The 27,658-nt window shown below is 41.0% G+C and overlaps 1 protein-coding gene across 2 annotated transcripts in view; it reads right to left on the reverse strand.

Annotated features, from left to right (window-relative positions):
* Positions 1-27,658, reverse strand: part of RALGAPA2 (Ral GTPase activating protein catalytic subunit alpha 2) — a 304,928-nt gene that overhangs the window by 88,826 nt on the left and 188,444 nt on the right. For both annotated transcript variants that reach the window (XM_077814154.1, XM_077814153.1), the window contains exon 37: positions 16,185-16,312. In XM_077814154.1, the coding sequence (XP_077670280.1) occupies positions 16,185-16,312 (128 nt within the window). The remainder of the gene's footprint in view (positions 1-16,184; positions 16,313-27,658) is intronic.

The raw sequence follows: 27,658 nt of genomic DNA on the forward strand, positions 1-27,658 counted from the left end.
ATACTCCTGAGAGTCAGAACTGATCATTTCAACAGAAAACTGTCAGGTGCCATGTCAAATAAATTGCCAAAGCTACAGCGATACATTCTTAAGAATTTCATACTAATTTCTAACATGATCTATATAACTTGAAGGCACAAGCTTCACTGGATTAAAAAAAAACAAACCTTTTCTGAAAAGATCCTTAGACTTCTTCCTTGATTTTCAAATCACCATCAGAATCAAATGGATCAGAATGGTATTCTTCTTACAGACCAACAAAGCAAGTAACACACATTTCAAAAAACTGCATCTGGCATACAAAAAATGTTTTAATCCACCAGATAATCTATGTACTTAGAAATATATTTTACACACAAATGTTTAAATCAAGCACAGTGACTATTTACTCTCTAAGGAAAACTATTAAAAATAAGGAGGTGTAATCAGAATTAATCATTGTATGAAAAATTAATATTAAGGGCTTGACCTAAACCAACAGAAGGAAATTTATTCAGAATTAAAGTTGAAAATCTGTTCTTAACCTACCCTATTCTGGACATCATATAAGGTAGATACTTCAATATCTTAGCACAATATGGTGAGCTGAAGACTTTGAACATCCTTGCTTTTGTGGTTCTATAGGTTAGACTTTTATACTTAAGCTAACGTAGCTACCTGTTTTAATATAGCTAAGTACATGTACAGTAGAACCTCAGAGTTACGAACACCTCAGGAATGGAGGTTGTTTGTAACTATGAAATGTTGAACAAAACATTATGGTTGTTCTTTCAAAAGATTACAACTGAACGTAGACTTAATACAGCTTTGAAACTTTACTATGCAGAAGAAAAATTCTGCTTTTAACTATCTCTAGTTTAAATGAAACAAGCATAGTAACAGTTTTCTTACCTTGTCAAATCTTTCCTTTTGAAACCTTCCCTTTATTTTTTTAGTAGTTTATGTTTAACACAGTACTCTACTGCATTTTCTTTTTTTTTATTTGGCCTCTCCTGCTGCCTGATTGCATACTTCTGGTTCCAAATGACGTGTGTGGTTGACCGGTCAGTTCATAACTTTGATGTTCGTCACTCTGAGGTTCTATGTACTGTATTCACTATAGCACATAAATCTTTAAGAATTCCTCATGTGCCCAACTACTGTACTGGAAGTAAGGAAAGAAGGGGATTACAGTGGACAAGAAGCTGGATATGAGTCAACAGTGTGCCCTTGTTGACAAGAAGGCTAACAGCACATTGGGATGCATTAGTAGGAACACTGCCAGCAGATCAAGGGAAGTGATTATTCCCCTCTATTTGGCACTGGTGAGGCCACATCTGGAGTACTGTATCCAGTTTTGGGCCCCCCACTACAAGAAGGATGTGGACAAATTGGAGCGAGCCCAGTGGAGGGCAACAAAAATGATTAGGGGACTGGGGCATACAATTTACGAGGGGAGGCTAAGGAAACTGGGCTTATTTAATCTGGAGAAGAGAAGAGTGAGGGGGGATTTGATCGCAGCCTTCAACTACCTGAAGGTGGGTTTCCAAAGAGGATGGAGCTAGGCTGTTCTCAGTGGCGGCAGATGACCACTTCAGAAAAACAGACTTTGACTCCCTCAGGGAACAGATAGGCAGGATCCCCTGGGAGAATAACATGAGGGGGAAAGGAGTCCAGGAGAGCTGGCTGTATTTTAAAGAATCCTTATTGAGGTTACAGGGACAAACCATCCCGATGCATAGAAAGAATAGTAAATATGGCAGGCGACCAGCTTGGCTTAAGTGAAATCCTTCCTGATCTTAAAACACAAAAAAAAAAGCTTACAAGAAGTGGAAGATTGGACAAATGACCAGGGAAGAGTATAAAAATATTGCTCGGGCATGCAGGAGTGAAATCAGGAAGGCCAAATCACAACTGGAGTTGCAGCTAGCAAGAGATGTTAAGAGTAACAAGAAGGGTTTCTTCAGGTATGTTGGCAACAAGAAGAAAGTCAAGGAAAGTGTGGGCCCCTTACTGAATGAAGGAGGCAACCTAGTGACAGAGGATGTGGAAAAAGCTAATGTACTCAATGCTTTTTTTGCCTCTGTCTTCACAAACAAGGTCAGCTCCCAGACTACTGCACTGGGCAGCACAGCATGGGGAGGAGGTGACCAGCCCTCTGTGGAGAAAGAAGTGGTTCGGGACTACTTAGAAGCTGGACGAGCACAAGTCCATGGGGCCGGATGCGCTGCATCCAAGAGTGCTAAAGGAGTTGGCGGATGTGATTGCAGAGCCATTGGCCATTATCTTTGAAAACTCATGGCGATTGGGGGAAGTCCAGGACGACTGGAAAAAGGCTAATGTAGTGTCCATCTTTAAAAAAGGGAAGAAGGAGGATCCTGGGAACTACAGGCCAGTCAGCCTCACCTCAGTCCCTGGAAAAATCATGGAGCAGGTCCTCAAGGAATCAATTCTGAAGCACTTAGAGGAGAGGAAAGTGATCAGGAACAGTCAGCATGGATTCACCAAGGGCAAGCCATGCCTGACTAATCTAATTGCCTTCTATGATGAGATAACTGGCTCTGTGGATGAGGGGAAAGCGGTGGACGTGTTGTTCCTTGACTTTAGCAAAGCTTTTGACATGGTCTCCCACAGTATTCTTGCCAGCAAGTTAAAGAAGTATGGGCTGGATGAATGGACTATAAGGTGGATAGAAAGTTGGCTAGATTGTCGGGCTCAACGGGTAGTGATCAATGGCTCCATGTCTAGTTGGCAACCCGTATCAAGTGGAGTGCCCCAAGGGTCGGTCCTGGGGCCGGTTTCATTCAATATCTTCATAAATGATCTGGAGGATGGTGTGGATTGCACCCTCAGCAAGTTTGCAGATGACACTAAATTGGGAGGAGAGGTAGATACGCTGGAGGGTAGGGATAGAATACAGAGGGACCTAGACAAATTAGAGGATTGGGCCAAAAGAAATCTGATGAGGTTCAACAAGGACAAGTGCAGAGTCCTGCACCGCTATAGACTAGGGACTGAATGGCTTGGCAGCAGTTCTGCAGAAAAGGACCTAGGGGTCACAATGGACGAGAAGCTGAATATGAGTCAACAGTGTGCCCTTGTTGCCAAGAAGGCCAATGGCATTTTGGGATGTATAAGTAGGGGCATTGCCAGCAGATCGAGGGACGTGATCGTTCCCCTCTATTTGACATTGGTGAGGCCTCATCTGAAGTACTGTGTCCAGTTTTGGGCCCCACACTACAAGAAGGATGTCGAAAAATTGGAAAGAGTCCTGTGGAGGGCAACAAAAAGGATTAGGGGACTGGAACACATGATTTATGAGGAGAGGCTGAGGGACCTGGGATTGTTTAGTCTGCGGAAGAGAAGCATGAGGGGGGATTTGATAGCTGCTTTCAACTACCTGAAAGGGGGTTCTAAAGAGGATGGATCTAGACTGTTCTCAGTGGTAGCTGATGACAGAACAAGGAGTAATGGTCTCAAGTTGCAGTGGGGGAGGTTTAGGTTGGATATTAGGAAAAACTTTTTCACTACGAGGGTGGTGAAACACTGGAATGCGTTACCTAGGGAGGTGGTGGAATCTCCTTCCTTAGATATTTTTAAGGTCAGGCTTGACAAAGGCCTGGCTGGGATGATTTAGTTGGGGATTGGTCCTGCTTTGAGCAGGGGGTTGGACTAGATGACCTCCTGAGGTCCCTTCCAACCCTGATATTCTATGATTCTATGACAGAACAAGGAGCAATGGTCTCAAGTTGCTAGTGGGAGCGGTCTAGGTTGGTTATTAGGAAACACTATTTCACTAGGAGGGTGGTGAAGCACTAGAATGGGTTACTTAGGGAGGTGGTTGAATCTCCATCCTTCAAAGTTTTTAAGGCTCGGCTTGACAAAGACCTGGCTGGGATGAATGAGTTGGGGTTGGTCCTGCTTTGAGCAGGGGGTTGGACTAGATGACTTCCTGAGGTCTCTTCCAACCCTAATCTTCTATGATTAATTATCACACTTTCCTACTAATCTGCAGGATTACCAACTCTCTCTAACATATCTGAGGAGAGAAATGATGACATTCAATGCTCAGCTATTACATAAATCAAGTGTGTGTTCTTATTGTGTATGTACGTATATACAGACATATACACAAACATATAATTTTGCAGTGGAATAGTATGAAAATTCAAGATAAACTTGAGGGGTTTATAACTGGACGAAAAAATCCGAACCCTGGGGTGGGACACCACAAACTGTCACACTGGGAGTGATTTTTTTGCTAACCCAATGAAATGTGGTTCAGCTTTACTTTTTATTTATAGAAGAGAAAACAAAAACAAAAACAAACAAAAACAAACCAATAAATGATACAGTTAATATTTTCAAACTTTTGGAACCTTTTTGCTCTGCTACTAGAAGCAATGAGCCTAGCAAGCAAGAGGAAGAGGTGTGGTAGAGTTAGTGCTTGGGCTATCTCCATTTCTGCTGAAGACAGGAGACAACTCAGTACAGCACAGTAATGGAGATCTTACAAAATGAAATGATAAAGATATGCAGGAATCTGAATTTGCAGGACTCAAGGGGCTCGAAAATAAAAGAAAATAGCAAGTCCTCTAAAATGAGGCTTTTAAAAAGATGTCTTTAGATTGACCATGTATTTATTAATCCAGAGCAGATATTAATTTAACATCTAATGGTTCTTGAAAACAGAAACTGTAGTTAAACTATTAAGGAAGTAGTTAGGAGACCAGAGTCAGATTATCATAGATCGTAGAAAGCATATCAAGCAGTGTGTGTCCCAGGAAGACAGACTGTAAATCTTATGCTCTTCAATGGATGCCTTTCAAAACCTGGGACAGAACTTCAGATGTGTACCCAAACATTTGATTTCTTCACATTGTTCTAAGCAGTGAGAGTTAGTGAAATAGTAAATTGGATGGGAATTACTATGGTCACATCCACCCAATGAAGACACCTAGTCAATACCCAAAGTCAATAGAAGACTAGCAGATTTTAGCACCACAGTCTCTTCTGAAGTTAGAAAGGACCGTACTCACCAGAACTATCAGAGGATAAGCATGCAGGCATTTCCATCAAAGAAGTGAATGCTCCAATTAGCTATGTGCACCTCTTAAGGCAGGTGATCTCCCTCAAAGATCCAGTTCACCATAGATCAGTGTGGCCATTCTTCAGAGGCAAGATATGAGATACGCTTCTCTCAAGTTTAGAAGCAGGCAGAAAGGCCTCACTGTCCTAATAGATTCTGTCCTATTTCAAACTGTATGAGTTTCCCAGCGCAAGTGGGCTGAGTTTATCCTTTCTCATTAATCAATGTAAAGCAGCACTGACTGATTGTACAAAGACAATTTTGCATAACACCAGCTTTTTGTGATCCATAGACAATCCAGGAATGGTTCCATTTCTAGGATGCTGACATGTAACATGTGCTCCTGGAGGGACAAAGTATCCTGGGTATAAAATTTCCTGCCGAGCGGCCCAATTGTAAACCATAGACGACCAGAACTAACTTAGATTTAGGAAGCTAGGAAATTAATCTACTTAGACAGATTGGATTTGAAGTCATGCTAACTCAAAGCAGTATTTTTCAGTTGCATTCTGAGAATATGTGCACAATGTGAAGTCACTGAAACTTCAAAATCCTTGTGGCAGTCAATGTGAAATTATGAAACAAATATTGCTTAAGTCCCTGAAACCTGCAGACTGAATTGCACCTTCAACTCCAGAGGATAAAACTAGTACCTAAGATTCAAAAGAACAAAGCAATTTAGATTTAGAACAGTATGAGTGCATGTTAAGATACAACCTTGTTTTGTTTCTTTTTTAATCTTTACAGATAAACTGAGCTTTCGATGCATTGTAAATGACTGCAAGACAACTTAGGAAACAGTACCTGGATACTCAAAAATACCTTCCTAATGTACACTTCATTTAGGAGAATCTGGAGGAAAGCACAAAAATACATTGTACATGTGCCATTGTCAGAAGTTATACTTACTTAAATTACAAATACATAACCATGTTTAACCTTTCTCCATACTGTATGAGATCTGGATTCCATCAAAAGCGAAGTACATAAATATATTTCATTATGGACTTTAAAGGTATATATTTCTTCTAGGTGTTCCAGCAACAGCAAATTCCAATTTTATATATTTCAGTTATTGTATTTTTATATATAATTCAGAAGATGTATTGTTTAAGAAAAAAAACAAAAGGAACCAGCCTGAAATTCACTGGGCTAAATACAAGCAATCAATAACTCAGAAGAATCCATTGTTGACTAAATCAGATTTTTATATGCACTCAGGGTTCCAACAAACCTGATCTCTCAAAGTACCTTACATAATTTCATCAGCATATGCCTTGAAGTCAGCAACAGGCCAGTTTGGGTTTTATTAATTGCTTTATTAAATTTACACATACAAACACTAGTGTAGCCCATAATATTTTTTTCTGACATTCTGATTGTTTTCAATTAGCCCTAGTGAACCTCTTGCTTTTGTTTTAGGTGATGTCTCTCCTACACATACCAAAAATAAGTATTTTCCATAATACAAGGGACTGAGAAACTTGCAGCTTCATACAATCTGTCTGAACCAATTCTTGATCCTCACAAGCATCACTTCGTATCATTACCACATGCTCAGATATTTCTCTAACCAACAAAACCAGCTTCTTGAAATTGTCTTGAACATAAAATACCATTATTTATCTTTTTTTCCCCCACTTTTGGTAGTCATTTCTCAAATTATTCCATGGGGTGGACTCCTATCCAAAGAACACAGGACTTGGTAGTGAAGAATATGATCATGTAGCTTATCTAGATATTGCCTGGTTTCTCACAAGGAAACCAAGCAGAGTTAGCAGAAACAGCAATTTAATCTTACAATATTCCAAATAAGGCCTCAATAGCTTATTATAAAGTACTTATCTATCAAAAAAATTCATGTTTTTTTTTCTTATTACATTACTTGATTAGGCTCCAAAACAATCTTCTTACACAAGGGTAAATCTAGAGAAGGACTTGCTGTCTCAAATTTTTACTGCCATGAGTTTGGGATGGCTGAGTCACACATATGCAGAGGAGTTGTGAGTGACTTATGAAGGTCTTTCTCAAACAGTTGTCTATGAAAACTTTACAACAGCTCCACACGATCATATTTTGTTTATATTAGATTTTTAGACTCCCTTCCATTCCCTCTGCCCCAAAGTATAACTGATGCAATTGTTATTTGGGGCAGGGAAGGAGAAGAGGAGAAAAAGGGGAGGAATTTACTGCTGTCCACAAGTACAATATAAAGTCATTTTAATAGTAGTTTGAAAGTTTATACCATGATTTGTGAGATATATGATTTAATGTGGTGGCCATTCTACATACCACTTCACCAAGCACCAACCATTCTCTCTCAGATGCTTAGCTAACTGGTTCTTGCTCATATGCCCAGGAAAGTGATCACCATTTGTGCGGTCAGGAAGAAATTTTTCCCTAGGTTAGATTGGCAGTGACGTTGGGAGTTTTTTGCCTTCTTCTTCAGCATAGATAATGGCATAGAGAGTACACTTATAAAGTTTGCAGATGATACCAAGCTGGGAGGGGTTGCAAGTGCTTTGGAGGATAGGATTAAAATTCAAAATGGTCTGGACAAACTGGAGAAATGGTCTGAAGTAAATAGGATGAAATTCAATAAGGGAAAATGCAAAGTACTCCACTTAGGAAGGAACAATCAGCTGCACACGTACAAAATGGGAAATGACTGCCTAAGAAGGAGTACTGCAGAAAGGGATCTAGGGGTCATAGTGGATCACAAGCTAAATATGAGTCAACAGTGTAACCCTGTTGCAAAAAAATTCTGGGATGTATTAGCAGGAGTATTGTAAGCAAGACACGAGAAGTAATTCTTCTGCTCTACTCCACATTGATTAGGCCTCAACTGGAGTATTGTGTCCAGTTCTGGGCGCCACATTTCAGGAAAGATGTGGACAAATTGGAGAAAATCCAGAGAAGAGCAACAAAAATGATTAAAGATCTAGAAAACAAGACCGATGAGGGAAGATTGAAAAATCTGGGTTTGTTTAATCTGAAGAAGAGAAGACTGAGAGGGGACATGATAACAATTTTAAAGTACATAAAAGGTTGTTACAAGGAGGAGGGAGAAAAACTGTTGTTCTTAACCTCTGATGACAAGACAAGCAGCAATGGGCTTAAACTGCCGCAAGAGCGGTTTAGGTTGGACATTAGGAAAAACTTCCTGTCAAAGTGGTGAAGCACTGGAATAAATTGCCAAGGGAGGTTGTGGAATCTCCATCATTGGGGATTTTTAAGAGCAGGTTGGACAAACACCTGTCAGGAATGGTCTAGATAATACCTAGTCCTGTCTTGAGTGCAGGGGACTGGACTAAACAATCTCTCGAGATCCCTACCTGTTCTATGATTCTATAGGGTGCAGGCCACTTTCTGGGATTATCTGGATATATTTCACTTAATCAACTCCCTGCCATACAAGGGGCATTTGGCAGTGGTGCACCTCAGTCCCTCTTGTTCTCTGCCTCTGGCACATAATAGTTTAGTCTCTTGTGAGCTGTAATACTTTGGTCTAAGTTCAGTTATTGGCTTCAGTGTGGCGGTGCTGTTGGTGGCCTGTGATACAGAGGTCAGACTAGATAATCTGCTGGTTCCTTCTGGCCTTAATCTCTATGACCAATTTGCCTCAATCCTGATCTAGAAGGTTCAGGCCAACCTGGGAGATGTGCTACTTTCACACCTGCTTCACATAGAACCAAAGACAAGTTAGATGTACAGCAGCAACTTGACCTGCAGTCTTGAATTACAAGAATGTATCTATATCTGACACTGTGTCTATGTAGCTGTTCTAGTCAGAAGCTACATCATGTGCTAAAACAAGAAGCAGTTTGAATCCTCTGAATCTGACAGTATAAAATATAGCATATTTTGCTGAGCTCTGTGTACAATATTTAGCAAACATATGCATTACTGTCAACAGAAAATGCTTATAAGTAAATTTTATCAAGAAAATACACTTAGGGAATCCTAAATTGACCAAAAAACTATTGGCTAACCCTGAAGAAGAGACCACACAGAAGGAAGATTCTTTTCACATGGATGCTTTTTTCATTGCATCATAGCTTTTACGTGCTCTTTGCTGTGCCCTGCCTTTTTCTCTGTGTGTAATTAAACTGATTTAAAGTCTAGTTTTACACATACATTGTTTATCAACCCTACTCCTAATAAATGCCTAGGACATGCTGCTTATAGCATTATGTTCTTTTCAAGATGGTACTGACAATTAGCAACCTCAGATTTAATTGCCATTTGATTAGGAAGATCTTTTGTTTATCTGCAGTCAATTGTTTTAGTCTGAGAGAGAATGATATCTCTTGAAGATTACTGGTTCCTTCCGCTCTCCAGGAAACAGAAGATGGTTTTGAAACCCTCAAACTCGCATGTAATACTTACTATGTTAGTATACAGCAATTTCTAGTAGCTTTGCATATTAGTATGCTATATTCTTATTATGATGTTATGTCATCTGAATGCTTATGGTTAGTCATTAAAACACATATAAAATAAAATTCTTGCCTCAAAGAGCATGATAGTGAGGCTACTCCCTGAAGCATATCAGCTAGCACTCAGTAGCATCTTTATGTTTGTGAGAGCACTCCTTAGCGTGGGATAAAGCCAGGAGTCCAGACGTTTCTAGAAGCTTTTCGAATAATCCTCTCATTTTCAGGAGTACATTTAAATGTATGCTAATACCTGGCACGTGAACTCTATAACACTTCAAGAGAAGTTGAGTTCAGATCTTTCAAAAGAATACTATTCTATTCTCTGTTTTGTTATTTAAACTTAACTTGAGTACAACTGTATACTTTGATTTTGCATGATGCCATCTCACTCGGTCTGAATTGTGTAAATGAACCAGTTTCACGAGTGGCTTTGAGATACAAGACAGCAGCTACTCCGATACTTGACAGAAAATTTGAATACGTCAGTTAACTGACACATTTTTGAATACCTTCCGTGCTCTAATAAATGCTTTAACACACAGAAATCGCTGCAGCAACATGAAAAGTATTTAAGAACAAGAAAAAACACTCATACACTCTGAAGTTTTTACCTTTTCCACTTTTTAACAGCTTTCTAATAGCAAAAAATATATTTCGGTACAACAGTGGAATTTGAGTCATCGTGGCCAAATGATTACAGTGCAAACCCCAGATTCTTCTGTGGCTCTGCAGGCTTCTGGTCCCCATGGTAACTAAACCTCAGATATTGTCCTCCACTCAGCTGGAGTACAAAGTATTGGGAGGCTTTTGTGTCTGATGAGATTTCTTCCACAACCTTCTAGCAACAGACCCTAGTGCTTCCTCCTGACTCTTTTCTAATTGAGATGCAAATTAATCTCTGTGGCTGATTACACTTCCCTTAAAAAGAAAAGGAGTACTTGTGGCACCTTAGAGACTAACCAATTTATTTGAGCATAAGCTTTCGTGAGCTGAAGTGAGCTGTAGCTCACAAAAGCTTATGCTCAAATAAATTGGTTAGTCTCTAAGGTGCCACAAGTACTCCTTTTCTTTTTGCAAATACAGACTAACACAGCTGTTACTCTGAAACTTCCCTTAAAGCTACTGATAAGTGCAGCTGTAACCAGAGTTTACAGACTTTCCAACAAGTGACTTCAGTTGCCATTATTTGCATGAGACTGCCAGGACTTTACAGCCCACTATCTAGGAGATGTAGATCACTTCCCCTTCGGCAGTGCCAGCATTTTATTCACTGTATGTTGTTTAAATTTAAAGTGAAAATGAAAGCAAACTCTGCTATTTGAAATAAATGTTTTACAATTATTGTACTGTCCCCAAAATTATTTTGCTCTTTGCACCATGTTTCTGACTACACTATCATTTGCTGTAATGCAGTTTTTTACTTTATTCTCAAGTCTAGGTCATAAACACATTTCTGAAGCCCCCTAATTGTTTTTGTTGCTGTTCTTGGAAAGCCTTCTGCTTTGTCAATATTTTACTGCTACTGAGATGTCCAGAACTAACTGGAATATTCCAGGTATGGACTTAGCGGAGATACAATGCTCTGCATCACTATTGTTTACCACACCATATAGTGTCAGATTACCAGTTTCCACCTATACACAGAATAAAAAGTATCTTTGGTAATTTTGTGGTAATGGTTGACAAATGTTGACTTTTTAATGGCTTGTACTTTAAAGAGAATGGGAACGCCAGGTCTCTGGTTTTCAGCCGGAAAGTCCGGTTGAAAGGAGACCTGTACAGTGGCCAGTCACATGTACTGACCGGATACCAGAAGTCCAGTTGCCATGGGTGGGGGGGCCAAGGGACGAGGCTCTGGGTCATCAACCCATGCCAACCCCTGCTCAGTGGGGGCTGCCTCCTACCTGCAGCTCGGGAGCCTGCCTGCCCAGTCCTAGCCCCGAAGCAGAGGGAGCGCTGCTGGTGGTGGTGGTGGATGGGGGAGAGGAGATAAGTGGACAGGACCAAGTAAGGAGGAAGGGGTTGGGGGGGGAGAGCCAGGCGGGATGAGGGCAGGGCCTCGGGGGAAGAGGTAGGGCGAGAGGAGGTTCCAGCTCTCCTGCTGCGGTGTTCAGTTTTTAGAAATTAGAAGGTTGGCAATCCTATCCGTGAGATGCACTTCTTTTATACATACGTACCCTAAAGCTGCAACAACTTTTTTGGTATCATATCCCCAGTGCAAAGTCATGTTTATTTTGCTGTCCAGTCTCAATCTTAATCCTTTCAGCGTTATTGCTTTCTGGGTTTACCATTTCCATTGAATATTTCTTTTTTAATTATTTCACTCCCAGTGGCGCTGGAACAGTTTTTGGAGTGGGAGTGCTGAACTGCACCCCTCTAGCTCCAGCCCCTAGAGCAGGGCCATGGCTCTGGGAAGGGGGATGGGGCCACAGCTGGGGGCAGGTCAGAGTCCCAGGCATAGGGCTGGCAGCAGAGCCCCGGCAGCAAGGCAAGACCCTGCATGCAATCTGGCGGCCAGTGGATCCCCCGGGTATGGGATCGGCGGTCAGATGGGACCCTGTGGCCTGCAGTGGACCCCCCAGGCTGTAGCGGGGCTGGTGGCCAGGACGCCAGGCACAGAACCTGGGGTGCTGAGGCACCCCCTACATCCCTTCTTTCCGTGCCTACGTTCACTCCAGATTTCCTAACAAGTGTTTTTTCAGTTTTCTTTTTCCTCATTTAAGTTTAGAACTTGTGCAGTTTTTATCATCTGAAAAATTTTATTAAATGCTAACTAACCCATTTTCTTTTTGTCATTTTAAAAAACTGAACCCCTAAGAATTTATGATCTTAGGGCCTAATTCTGCAACTCACGCCAAGTAGCACTTACTCATGATCGGAGTCCCATTAAGTGGGACTAGTTACTCAGCATGCATAAGCATTGTAAAAATCAGGCCCTAAACAAGGATGTAAGTGAGACGGGACATAAACTTCAGCACCTGCTAGACATCGTCCCTGAAACTCAACACATTTCTGTTTATCATTACAATTTGGTTATGGTTCTTCAGCTCATTTCCAGTCTATGTGGCGCTGTCCATACCTAGGAAAATCTCATTAAATGCTGAGAGTAAGCTTTCCTGAGACCTCAGAAAAGCTTCAATAATATTTTAACACTGTACACTTATTGAAACTACTGTTTTTTGTAATTTTGTCAAAAATGGAAATAAATGTACCTGGCAAGATGTGTTCATGACTAACTCATGATTCTATTAACCTGTAGATGCTTAGAAACTTTTTCTCAGTATTTCTCCTATTATTTTACTGGGGTTTGGAGCAATTCTTTTTTCACAAGGAATCGCTGGGAGATAATTACCAGGATAATTATCCTTTCCCTTTTTAGAAGAAAAGAGGACATTGATCTTCTCAGATCTTATAACTCAATCACTACCTTATTCAAGTACTTCTGTTTAAAAATCACAGGGCGCTGCTCAAGGAACATGTTTAGTTAGTAATCAAATAAAAATTTTCTTCTTAACATAGGTTTCAGAGTAACAGCCGTGTTAGTCTGTATTCGCAAAAAGAAAAGGAGTACTTGTGGCACCTTAGAGACTAACCAATTTTTCCTGAAGTTTCTCCCTTTTGGTTTAAGCATTTTATGAGCATATATGTGCATGGAAAATTATAGTTGTATATATGAACTTATTGAGCCTATCCTGTCAATCCCCCTCCATTCCTTTCCTATTTCCAAACAATAGCCTGACAGATTCCTCCACCTAACAGGCTGAAGCCAAACACCTGCCTTCTCATCCCATGACAGATCCTCAGGTCCCTAGAGTGCTCTGTTCTATCTTGTTTTCCCCACCAGCAATCACCTGCTTCAACAAACTCCCTCTGGCAGGGGTTTCCAACAAAATGTTCTGTCCCTTTAAGAAAGTTACCAAACCTTTACTTTGTGCTTAAAGGTGAATCTTTATTCTCTCTCACATCCAATAAAAGTTGCTTAGGACTTTCCACCCTACTCCAGCTTTTTCCCTTCTCTGATGTCACCTCCCCACTACATTACCTGTTGTGAGGTCCAGCTGCCTTTGTCAGGCTCCAGTATTTCTACTTTCCATTCACATCACATTACCATATGCACAGTATGGTTTGATGCCAAAGTGCACATGTGCAAAGTAATGATGCTGCTAGACCTCACAATGGCCCCAGAAGGGTACAGCGGCATGCATCATACCTAGTCTGTGTGTGTGTTGCATTTAAGTAGAGAGAGAAAGAGGCCTGGCGAATGTTGGGTCATAGCAGGCTGGTGAAAACCAAATGCCTATGGTGTGTGGAGAGACTCTAGAGAGCCTTACGGCCTATGGGAGATGAAAGTCACTATGATCTCTCTGTACATTAAGTGGATGGAGCTGTGACAGTGAAGGAACTGGGGACCTGTTTATGGGGTACTGTTACCTTAATAGGAACCTTAAATATGGTTTGTTTTGGAGAAAACATCTGAATGATATAGTTCCTTATGAAAACCAGTTTATTTATCCCTAGTATTCTTGTATGGATATATTCATTTATATAAAATAAAACTTTTCTTCTTAACACAGTCACCCTCAGGCTCCAGCATATCACCCTCAAATGCTATTACACACACACACACACACACAGTTAGATACACACACAAATATATATATGCTCGAGTGCTAGGGATTAGTCAAGTGGTTCTCATCAGGTAACTGTATCAGACCTGAGCTCTTTCTTTAAAACTAATCCAAGCCTCTGGGTGCACGCATGCACACATATATGTATATCACTACCTATGCCACAGACTGACACACAAGCATAAACTGTTAAGATATGTGTTTTAATATGTATACAGTGCTCTGAAGCTAGAAAATGCTACAGTATTTATACTTGCTATGTATCATTGTTTTAGGTGAAGGAGCTCAGCTTTAGAGAAATAGGTTTTGGACTTGATATCCAATGACCATGATTTGATTTTAAAATCATTGGTTAACTTGGGAATTGTAACCATAGCAAGTGGCAAACTTCCAGTTTTCAGCACTCTAGACGTTGAAAAAAGTCCACTGATTGCCCACTAGGGAAAAAAATAAGCAGATGGCAGTTGAGCTAGCCCTCGCCACTGAGAAAGAACAGTGACCACTAGATAAAGGCTAAACTTGACAGATTCTACTTAGCCTGCTGAGGAAGTTATTACAGGAAAATCTAGGAGGAACAAAGGGCAAGGATGAACATTACATCAAATCATATCTTCTGTTTTCCTACTGTGTCAAAGATCATTTTTCCCTTAGAGGTAATGGCATGTTTTTCACTCTTATAATCTCTGTTACTGTATTCCGGTTACCAGCAATACTAGACTGATTGTTTTATTGTCAAACACAGCTTAACACATCTGCTCATACAGTCAAGGTTACAGACAGAGGGAACTACTTTGACAGTAGTACTTAGGTGAATTACCCACTCATGACACAAAAGTGAAAAAGCTAGCGAGTTTTGAGTCTGCTTTTAAGTACTGACATAATCTTATAACTAAGGTAGCGTGTGGGCTTGCCTGTGCAACTCCAAACAACTTCACCTGGTTTAAACTGAAGAGGAAAAACAAAAAAGATAATAAAATGTTATTTAGTGTCTTTGATTCTTATACAAATCTTCATTTCTGAAGCTTTCCACCAACACAATTAATCAAATTTAGCTCTTCTACAAAAATTACAATTTCTTACATAGCCATAGTAACTAGAAAAATCGAACCTAAAATGTGCATGCCTCTGATAAACTCTAACAAAGCCATCTTTCCTTCATCACAAAGATTGAGCATTCCAGTTGTTTCATCTCAGAAAAATCAAGCGAGGCATCTCTCATTACATAATTCAAAAGCCCCCAAATTAAAAGCCTCCAAAATAAACTGAAATAAGATGAGTGCTGATCCATAGAAACATATGGGACTGTTAGCAATGTGGTTAATGAAGCACGCTAGAGTAATTTTATAACATTAGTGGCATTAAGAGAAAAGAAAACCAGAATGTCAAGTAATGAGTGATTTTATGCGATTAGCCTGCATACCACGCAAGAATAATAATTCACACTACACAATTCTACAATATTGAAGCATGCCTTCCAGTTACCTATAACTACTGCTGGAAGAATGTGTTCTCAAAATTCTATGATGCAATGTGGGTAAAATGAAAAATGGAGATAAAGACTGATAAATATCAATACCATTGGCCAAATGCTACCTATCTTAGTGATGTGAAGATTCCCAAAGAAGACTGTGGAATTACTTGCATTATTACATAAGGGAGTAGAACTGGGCTCCTTTTGTAAATATTAAGCTAATATAAACAACTATTTTCTCTGTGCTTCAGAAATTTGCAAATAATCCCTCTTAAATTTTAAAGCACCATTACATCTAACAGTATACCTGTTGACTCTGCAATTAACAGGAAAGTCCAAAAATGCTTGTACTGTTATCCTTTATTTTTAAAGCATACCATATCAGATTAAAGCTCAGCAAGAATGAGTCTAAAAACATGCTGCTTGATATGAAGAAAGCTTTGACATTTTCCCGATGCACAGTTCTTAGTATAAGTCCAAGTGAAGAGATCTCATTCGCACTTACCTCCACCAGAAGAATATTTGTACTTATGATTCCTACATTCAAATTGCATAAAATGCACAGAAGGAAAGGATACAAGCTCTGGTAGAGGGGTATGAGAGATTTCACAGCCCTGCTGGCATTGATGCATGTGGCACATATAAGGCTTGGCAGCAGTTTTGCAGTCACTATTGCTCCATCAAACAGAGGACCAAAAAATGGCACCTGCAATCCAAAAAATAGAAGTAATAGTATTTTCAGATACAGCATTCTCCAGTCTTAAATTGATGGTATAACTGGGGGTGGAGGGAGATTTTCAAAGGCACAAATAGAAACTAGGTACTCAATCCCCATTGACTTTCCAAAGGAGTAGGGCACCTAACTTACCTTTGTGCCTTTGAAAATCTATTCTGAGGACATTATATTAAATTCTGCTATACACAAATAGGGATCAATGAGGTTTTGGAAGGGAAGATTACAAAAATGAAAAATATCCAACACATTATCTCTTTATAATGAGCCTGCTCCACTATTTCTGACAGAAACAAAATAAGCATGTTATTATATGTACCAAATAATCTTCTAGTAAGACATTCATGGCGATATTTTGTTTTCAAGAAAACATACATTTGTTCAGATCTGGCATTGTGCTCTCAGCTAAATATTTGTATACTTAAAGTTTTGCCACTGGATATTCTTCACAAATACCATCAGTTCCCATCTCTCTTGGAGACCAGGAAGATACTGCTAAATAGTTTTTCACAGGCTGATTGCAGACATAAAAAAATTGATTAGCTCCTACTGCATGCATATTAGGGATGTAGTCTCTCCTCCATCCCATCACTTGGGCTACAATCAGAAGAAAGGTAAGTCAATCATACTCAGTAGAATTTAGCTTTGGTAAGTACTGCAAAGCAGGTTTTTTGGTCACAGATTTTTCTCCTCAGATTGTAATTTTTGCTTGAGCACAAAGCTATAGCTTAAACTGTAGCACAGATTAAAGTAAGAACAGAAACATTTGTTGGCAGCTGTCAGTATTTGCATTTATATATAAAAGTAGCATTAAGATATAATGTGGAAGTAACTTAGATACTTAGACATCCATAACCTGTTTTGAATAAAGTGAGTCTTTAGGTGTATTCTCATAAACCATAGCATTGGGGTGTAGTCATGAGTTTGGAATGGCTTCCTGTCTAGCACCCTGAAGAACAGTCACACAAGGAAAAGTATAGCTTAACGAAAAGGTAACAAGTAAAACTGAAGTCTCCATGGGATGCAAGAAAAGAGAAAATCCCCAAAGAGGTCAAGAATCTGGTACCGGTGGTAGGTAAACTTGAGTGAAAGACTGGATTGAGCTAAGTATAAAAAATAGGGCTGTCAAGGGATTAAAAAAATTAATCACGATTAATCACACGATTAATCGCACTGTTAAACAATAACAGAACACCGTTTATTTAAATACTTTTGGACGTTTTCCACATTGTCAAATATAATGATTTCAATTACAACACAAAATACAAAGTGTACAGTGCTCACTTTATTTTTTATTACAAATATTTGCACTGTAAAAAACAAAAGAAATAGTATTTTTCAATTTACCTAATACAAATACTGTAGTGCAATCTCTTTATCATGAAAGTTGAACTTACAAATGTAGAATTATGTACAAAAAAACCCCTGCATTTAAAAATAAAATAGCATAAAACTTTAGAGCCTACAAGTCCAATCAGTCCTACTTCTTGTTCAGCCAATTACTCATACAAGTTTGTTTACATTTGCAAAAGATAATGCTGCCTACTTCTTGTTTACAATGTCACCTGAAAGTGAGAACAGGTGTTTGCATGACACTGTTGTAGTTAGTGTCACAAGATATTTACATGCCAGATGCACTAAAGATTCATATGTCCGTTCATGCTTCAACCACCATTCCAGGGGACATGCATCCATGCTGAAGACAGGTTCTGCTTGATAACCATCCAAAGCAATGTAGAAAGATGCATGTTCATTTTCATCATCATGAGCCAAATGCCACCAGCAGAAGGTTGATTTTCTTTTTTTGGTGGTTTGGGTTCTGTAGTTTCTGCATGACAGTGTTGATCTTTTAAGACTTCTGAAAGCACGCTCCACACCTCATCCTTCTCAGATTTTGGAAGGCACTTCAGATTCTTAAATCTTGGGTCCAGCACTGTAGCTATCTTTAGAAATTTCACATTGGTATCTTCTTTGCATTTTGTCAAATTTGCAGTGAAAGTATTCTTAAAAACGAACAACATGTGCTGGTCATCATCCAAGACTGCTATAACATGAAATATATGGCAGAATGTGGGTAAAACTGAGCAGGAGACATGCAATTCTCCCCCCAAGGAGTTCAGTCACTAATTTAATTAACGCATTATTTTTTTAACAAGCATCATCAGCATGGAAGCATGTCCTCTGGAACGATGGCCAAAGCATGAAGAGGCATATGAATCTTTAGCACATCCGGCATGTAAATATCTTGAAACATCAGCTACAACAATGCCATGCGAACACCTATTCTCACTTTCAGGTGACATTGTAATTAAGAAGTAGGCAGCATTATCTCCCGTAAATGTAAACAAACTTATTTCTCTTACCAATTGGCTGAACAAGAAGTAGGACTGAGTGGACTTGTATGCTCTAAAGTTTTACGTTGTTTTGTTTTTGAGTGCAGTTATGTAACAAAAAAACCCTCCATATGTAAGTTGCACTTTCCTGATAAAGAGATTGCACTACAGTACTTATATGAGGTGAATTGAAAAATACTATTTCTTTTTATCATTTTTACAGTGCAAATTTTTGTAATAAAAAATAATATAAAGTGAGCACTGTACACTTTGTATTCTGTATTGTAATTGAAATAGATATATTTGAAAATGTAGAAAAACATCCAAAATATTTAATAAATTTCAGTTGGTATTCTATTGTTTAACAGTGCAATTAATCATGATTAATTTTTTGAGTTAATTGCGTGAGTTAACTGCAATTAATCAACAGCCCTAATAAAAAGTGAAGTAATCCAGTATATCTCTCAAAGGGATTCTAAAGACATAACTGTAATTACTTCCTTAAAGAGTTTTGTGCTGGAGACTTTAGGTGACGATGTCCTCAAGAGCCTTACTGTCTAATTTAGGGATTTAAGATATGGATGGAGGGTCAGGTTCCAAAGGCAATATACTAATAATAAATACTGTACATATTATGTCTCTTTTAGACTGTAAATTCTTCATGGCAGGGAACATCTCTGCTATTTAGGGTAGTATATACATGATTTTTTCTATAAGGTAGGAGTTAGCTTCTATTAAGCCAAATTTTAACAGGTCCTTACATTTATTAAAACTGAATAAATTCATTAGATATTATCCACCTATGATCTGATGCCAGTCAAGACATTTTCTGGAAAGCTGTGGGGTGTAGTGGGGAGCAGGCAAACCAGACAGTGTTGTCATGAGAGCTTAGAAATTGAGTTTCTACTTGGAAACTTTCTACCGTTTGGGAGGTGGGGGGCAGGGGGGGCTGGCTTGTTATTTTTAAAAAAATGATTTGAACTAGAATCTCCAAATTTGTTTTATTCTGTTGGCCTAAATGAGGATTGGTATTTAAAAATACATTAGGGTAGATTTCTGGGTTCATATCTAGGCCACAATCCTGCACCCTCAACTGCACATTGGGACCCTAGTTATTGCATGCAGTGTTCATAAACATTGAAGTCCTTACAAGGTCTACCAGCTCTGGAACATGGTGCTCGTTGCCCACAGGTTGTGGGCTTCCTAAGCTCAGGAATGGAGTAGGGACAAGGGGTCCAGGAAGGCAGAAGAGGAAAAATGAGAGACATGGAGCCCCAAGGGGGTCTAGTGTGCAGATGAATGGAGAGAGACCGAGCCACATCAGGAAAGGGCCATAGACCCACATGGCCATTGTTGTAGAGCTTCTAAATTCTGCAAAGCTTAGAAACATTAGCTCTGCAAAGTCTGATGTGATGATTGTTAGTTCTTCAAGGCCAGGGCTGTTTTAAATTAATTCATAAAAATGTAAGGAAAATACATTACTAAAAAGCCTATGACAACTGAATGATATTGAAAATATGTAGCTGTATCTTCAAAGATGCTTTAAAATAATTTACATCTTAAAAAAAACAAACAAACAACCACCCCAGCTCTCAGCCACTAGATAGACACCACAAATTCAATCAAGAGCACCCAACCAACCGACCCTAACTTAGCCCCTATTCTCACCATGCAGATACTACTGTGATAGCTTCAATATAGAAACCAAGACAGTATTAGATATAATTCAATGCATGTAAGATAGATACATTTAGCTTAGCAGTTAAACTCTACATAGCTATCCTCAGCAAATCTAATATGTAAACAAATATTTTCATAAGCTTTTTAAGACTTAAAATGTGCTTAGTTTTTATATTCTGTATCACTACAGAGTTCACCTATGAACTTGAAGGCGGCAGTGTGCTTCTGGTAGATATTACTTTATGATATTCAAGCTAGATATCTATCTATGCTGAATCTTACAAGTGGAATCCCACATAGGGTTCCCTTCCCCTGAACAGCCCCCCCCTCGGAGTTAAATAAGGGAAAAGAATGATCTGGCCCAAGGTAATTAGCTTCTAAGCAAAGGGCCAGTTAATAGCAAAAACAAACCAAAAAACCCCATCTTAAAAACATTATCTTATAGATACATCTAGGCAAGATGCTGACAGGCTTGCCCTGTTACATGAGTTAGAACTGCGACACCTCTCATTGGTTTAGAATCTCTACCTAAGGAACTGATCACGTAAATGTAGGTCGACAACTTGCAGTACTCTCAGTACCTCTGACCATCACAAGTAAATGCTAGAATAAGCACAACACACGGAGAAGCCCAAATTATTTATAAAGTGGAAAAATGTGTGGAAATACACATAAGTAAAATGAATATGGATGGTTAAAAGAAAAATGAAAAATCTTAAGAATATTAAAAATGTATAATAGATACTGATTTTCAGAATAAGTCAACCATGAACTAATTTCTCGACCACAAAAATCTAAATGAAAAAGAAACTAAATGGAACTAGTAGTAATTATCAAAATTTAATCTATGGATTTTTTCCATCTGTACTGGGGCTTATCACATAAATAAATACCCTCTATTATTCTTCTGTAACCGCTTTGTGGGTGACTGTGACAGTCATTCAATAAATGGACAAAAGGAATAATATAAATCCCCTGCATCAGGGGAATCCCTCTAATTAGAAGTGGCAATGAATCACAGAAGAAATTTGATTTTAATATAACATCTGCAAATGACAGCTGTCTTTTCACACAGTTCTTGTTAATGTCATTCCTTTACTTAAAATAATTATTAAAACCAGAAAAAAATTAATATAAAATATTTCCATAATTTGACTAATTTTGGATCATTTTCAGAACATGCAGTTTAACATTTGGAGCCTTCATCTATTTCTATATGCAAGATTTAGTAGATTCCCAGCTGGAAAAAACAAAACAAACCATCTATGCCACAGACGTTCTACAGCATCAAGTTTTGTGCTGACTTTGTTTTTAAATTAAGAATTGCTAAGACCAAAACATTTGTAAATATAAATTCATTTGAAGATCTATGAAAGGAAGAACATTTTTAAAAGTACTGAGACAGGGAGCAGCGAGTCAGACCTGTTAATTTTGTATGCCAGGTGTGAATAACGAGGGTACACACTTATAAACAACATATGTAGACCACACACACATTTTCAATTTGATATTTTGGTGAGTTATGAACGTAAATGCCCAGAAACTGATATGTATTAGTCAATGTATTAACAGTTAATTTTACAGAGGTTTTAATATCCACATAAACAAACAAAAAAGTTCATAATGTAAATCACTGGAATTATAAAATGAAAGTAATAGTCAAATATTCTTATTGACTATCAGTCATTGCTGGTAAGGTTAAAGAAAAAGATTTAAAATCTTGGAAATGTGTTGGGTTGTCTTAAGGCAGCATCATACAACAAGTTACTAAATTTATCATGCCATTTTCTGAAATTCAATAGGTAATCATTAACAAATGTCAAAACATTAAATGTTTCAAAACTGAGCCATTTTCATCAGAAATGCTAGATTCTGACACACAAATCTATTTCAATATTATATACCTAAAGAGAAAAAAGCATGTATTTTTCCATTCATGATTGTATTTTCTTAGTATTCAAGAGAAGTATGCCATCAAATCACCTTCTGAGCTAATGTAAAATGTTTTTCCGAACAATACACAATTTAGAAGGAAAGCAGAATTCTGAAAACCGCAACTATTCTTACTTTGTACCACAGAAGAGATTTTTATTATTATTTGTATAACTCTAGCAGTATCATAGATATTTATGGATAAATGTGAGGATAAGGTTCCTGCCCTGAACAGCTTACAAAGTAAGGGCTCAATCCTGCCAACATGTGCAAGTAATTTTACTCATGTAAGTATTACCATAAATCTACTCATCTGCATAAGGATAGATTCCATAAAAAACGGTTACCTACTTTTTGTAACTGTTTTTCTTCAAGATGTGTTGCTCATGTCCATTCCATTCTAGGTGTGCGCGCACCCACGTGCACAGTTGTCAGAGACTTTTGCCTTAGCGGCATCCATAGGGCTGACTGCGGCACCCTCCTGAGTGCCATGCTCATGCATCCGTATGTCAGGCGTCGCTGGCCCTACACCCTCTCAGTTCCCTCTTGCCAGCAACTCCGACAGAGGGGCAGGAGGATGGGTAATGCAATGGACATGAGCAACACATCTCAAAAGGTAGATAACCGTGTTTTTTTTTCTTCAAGTGCTTGCTCATGTTGATTCCATTCTAGGTGACTCACAAGTAGAAGAAACAGAGGTGGGCTCAGAGTTCACAGTCTTGCAGCACTGCTCTACCTAAGCCAGCGTTGTCTCAGGATTGCTGGGTAAGTGCATAGTGAGGCATGAATGTATGGACGGATGACCAGGTGGCAGCCCTGCAGATATCAGAAACTGGCACATGGGCCAGGAAGGCCACTGCCGAGGCTTGTGCTCTAGATGAGTGGGCGGTTACGATCGCTGGTAGAGGCACCTTTGCCTGATCATAGCAGAATTGGATGCAGGCAGTGATCCAAGATGAAATTTTCTGGGGATGTAGACTGACTCCAACCATGCCTGTAGTGGCCGGAGGTGAAGCTGGGCATGACGGACCACAAATACAAGCAACCATGTGGCCTAGCAGTTTTAGGCAAGTGCGGGCGGTGGTGAGCGGGTAGGCCTCTCACACGGGAAATTACATCGGACATGGCTCAGAAACAGGTCTCCGGAAGGAAAGCCCTGGCCCGCGTGGAATTGAGAACCACCCTGATAAACTCTATCCGCTTCACTGGTACGAGGGTTGATTTCTTTTTGTTCGCTAACAGACCCAGGTCACGGCATGTGGACCCCACCAGACTGAGACTGCTCTGCACTTGATCTCACAATCTGCCCTTGATGAGCCAATTGTCAAGATAAGGATAGATCTGGACCACGCTCTGCCCCCAATGCCTCAGGTAAGTGGTTAGGGGGACCATACATTTTGTAAAGGCCTGCGGGCCAAGGAGAAGCCAATGGGGAGCACTGTGAACTGGAAATGGTGCTGGCCCACCATAAAACAGAGGAACCGTCTGCATCCTTGGAAGATAGAGATATGGAAATAAACGACTTTCAAGTCAAGAGCGGCATATCAGTCTGCTGAATCCAGGGAGGGGATGTTGGAGGCCAGGGATACCATGCAAAACTTCAACTTCTTGAGGTACTTGTTGAGTTGTCGCAGACCCAGAATTGGTCAGAGATCCCCTTTTGCTTTTGAGATCAGGAAATAGAGGGAGTAGAAACCCTTTCCCTTCATTTCCTGAGGGACCTCCTCCCGCATAGTTGTAGGAGGTGGTTCACCTCCTGAACAAGGAATTGCTTGTGAGAAGGGTCCCTGAAGAGGGACTGGGAAAGGGGGTTGCTGAAAACTGTAGCCCAGCAACCAGGCCAAACGGTAGGGATGGAGACGTTGAGGAAAGGGTGAGGAAGATCTGGGGAGGTGACTGAGGTGTTGCTCTCAAGCGCACCCTCAAAACACCTGCTTCTGGCCCCCATGGTATTTCACCAGGCCAGGTTGCACAGGTGAACAGGAGGAGGAAGGGCTGCGGCAACTGAACCCAGTGTCCCTTCCCCTCATAGATCCCTGCCAAGGCTGCCAAGGCCTTGGCGGCAGGGGTGGCTGGAATGGCTTCCTTGCAGACTGAGGTGTATGCATCCCCAGGGAGCGGAGGGTGGCCCGAGTGTCCTTCAGATCGTGCAGCCTTGCACCCATCTGATCTGAAAACAGCCTAACTCCTTCAAAAGGGAGATCTTGAATGGAGGACTTCATCTCCTGGGATAGGCCGGTGGTCTGAAGCCAGGATCTGCGCCTCATGAGAACTGCTGAGGTGACCACCCTGGCTGCCGAATCGGCCGCATCCCAGGCCATCTACAGGGAGCACAAAGCTGCTGCAGTACCTTATTCCACAAGGGCCCTGAACTCTTGGGCCACCTCCTGAGGCATGGAGTCCTTAAACTTGTGGAGAGAGTCCCACAGGTTAAAATTATAACGTCCCAAAAGTGCCTGGTCATTTGCGACCTAGAATTGTAGACTGGCTGTGGAATAAATTTTTCTTCCAAAAAGGTCTAGTCTCTTGGCCTCCTTATTTTTGGGGGTGGAACTAGCATTCCCCTGCTTGTCCTTTTTGTTGGCCGCCAACACGACCAACAACCCCGGGGTGGGTGGGAACCTAAGTATTCGAACCCCTTGTCAGGGACAAAATACTTTTTCTGAGCCCTCGTGGAAGTGGGTGGGATGGAGGACGGCTTTGGCAATGTTCAAGACCCCTTCGTGCACTGGGAGCATGACACATGCAGGGGTGGACGTGGAGAGCACGCTGAGCAAAGTATCTGATTGCTCTGACATCGCTTGTGCCTCAAGATCTAAGTTAGTGGCCGCCCGTCGGAGCAGGGCTTGGTGCTCCTTAAAATCGTCCGGTGGGCTAGCACAGGAGGGCCCCGCCACCGCCTCCTCTGGAGAGGACGATGACGACTGAACCACCAGGGAGGGCCCAGGGCATCATCTCCCACTGGGAAGTGGGTCTCGTGGTGGGCATCTGTCCTTCCACCTCAGCTCCTGCTGGCACTTCCTGCACCATGATAGTGCCACTGGTGCTGTCAGTGCCGATTGGCGTTTGTCCGATGTGGCGACCGAGGACTGGTGAGATGGGAGCATCGGCATAACCAGCATGCCTCAGCTATTCCAGTAAGGCCACTGCGCTGGCCAGTAGCCCTGCTGCCAGGTCAGCATCACTGCGGTGGATGAAACCTCTGGAGCCCAGTCGCAACAGCCAACGGGGAGCACCGTGAACTGGAAATGACGCTGGCCCACCATAAAACTCCCTCTCCATGCCAGAGAAATCCTCCTCTGGTGACCAGGGTAGGGCCTGTGTGACCAGTGTCTTGAATAGTCAGACTGGTAGCAGGAGTAGTGGGAGCGGCGCCATGTTGGGGAGCATCTCCAACACCTCGGTGACGATTAGTGTCGGCGCAAAGTTGACCAGTGCCAACTGTAAGGTAACCAGTGCCTCCCTCGGGCCAAAGCCTGGCATGAAGGTGGAGACCCGGAGCGTGGTGCCAGTGATCAGTAGCGGCAAACTGGTGACCTGGGCTGATGCAGAGACCAAGGGCACAATGACAAAGGGCTCTGCCTTGGCTCCAGAGACCGGTGGCGCTCACTCGCCTTCTGGGAGGCCTTCACGGCTGGCTTGCCCTCGTAGGGAGCCTTTGCTGGGTCTATCGCAGCACACAGTGGGAGAGTTCTTTGCTCTCTTTGCGCTGGGAGCTGAGAAGGCGTTCACTGGGCCATCAGTCTGGGTCCCCTATCGCTCCCTGGAGTCGGTGGTGGCTTGCGGCTCTCGTGTGGGCAGGCAGACCAAGCAGGGTCCTTTGCCCAATGTGTCTTGGTCCGACTTGCTCGGTACTGGGTCCCTCTTCTTGGTCTTCTTCTTGAGTAACGGCGAAGGGAATCGGAGTTGGGAAGAGCCCAGTGCCAGGGGTGCGCTACGCACTGAGGCTGAAGTGCTGGGCATTCCAAGGCTGGGCGAAGAGCGGCCTCCATAAGGGGGCCACAAGCGAATGTCACACTCTTTCTGTGTCCTGGGATGAAAGTTCTTACAGATGTGACACTTTTCTTTAATGTGGGATTCCACCAGGTACTTCAGACAGCTGACATGCGGGTCACTAACAGGCATAGGCCTGTTGCAGTCAGAGCAGGGCTTAAAACCCGGAGACTGAGATATGCCCTGCCTGGGGCAAAGTCTCCGCCAGGACCATAACTGACTAGCTATAGTACTTAACAGCTACTTACTAACTAATCTACTACAAAAAACAAACTATTTAAAGCTGGAACATGAGGTTCAAAGAGTCGGGACAAAAAAAGAAAACGGATCACTTGCGAAGCAAGGGAAAGAGGTGCTCTGACCAACCACCACAAGTGGTGAGAAGGAACTGAGAGGGTGTCGGGCTGGCAGCGCCTGACATACTGAGGCATGAGCGTAGCACTAAAGGGGGCGCCACAGCCAGCCATACGGATACCGCTAAGGCAAAAGTCTCCGACAACTGTGCACTTGAGCGTGCACACACCTAGAATGGAATCGACATGAGCAAGCACTCAATGAACATATGATATGCAAACAAGGATGTGGTAGGAAGGGGAGCAACAAAAAGTTGTCCTGTCAGTTCCATAGTTTTGTATGGATTCCTTTTTATCTGAATATCTTTCAGTACATCAGGTGGAAGGGTGGCCTATGGTTTACAGGCCTCTTTAAAGAAGCATATTTTCAGGAGGACCTTGAAGAAGAAAGAAGGGGGTAGACAAATTTTGGACGAGGTCAAGGGAAGTTCCTGGCAAAGGTTTGTATGAAAAGTATTTAATTCCTGGGTTTTATACAATAAACAAAAGATGACAGGTGCTGTCAACATGTATACACAAACACCCTTTATGCACACATCTCTTTTTCAATGCAGTATGGACTCAGAGAATGTGAACACAGGGAGGTACAGAATTGACTTTGCATGACAGTTAATGAATGCATGCTATGAAAGACAAATATTCAGAATGCCAATGTGTAACTGGTGCTGTGGCATCCAGAGCTGTGAGCCTGTGTTACCGCTCTGCCTCATCAAAAGTGAGGAGTTTCTTGGTGAGGAAGACTGGGTCAAACAGTAAAATATGGAGTTAATAGTATTTTATTATTAATAAAAATATGTATGTATCGATTGCCAGGTATACTTATAGCACTTCTCAAAATGTGTTAAATCCATAATATAAAGTGCTTTCAGTTTTAGGGTCCAAACCTCTGAATTGTTGAGAATGCTTAATTCCATCTGAATTCAGTGGATGTTGAGGGTGTTCTGTACATTTCAGGACTGGTGTATAAATCCCCAATTGTGGACTCTGATTCTATGGGAGTGTTAGCTGCACAAGGAATACACGACTGG

Source organism: Eretmochelys imbricata, chromosome 3 (assembly GCF_965152235.1).
Source record: "Eretmochelys imbricata isolate rEreImb1 chromosome 3, rEreImb1.hap1, whole genome shotgun sequence".
Classification (NCBI taxonomy): Eukaryota; Metazoa; Chordata; order Testudines; family Cheloniidae; genus Eretmochelys; species Eretmochelys imbricata.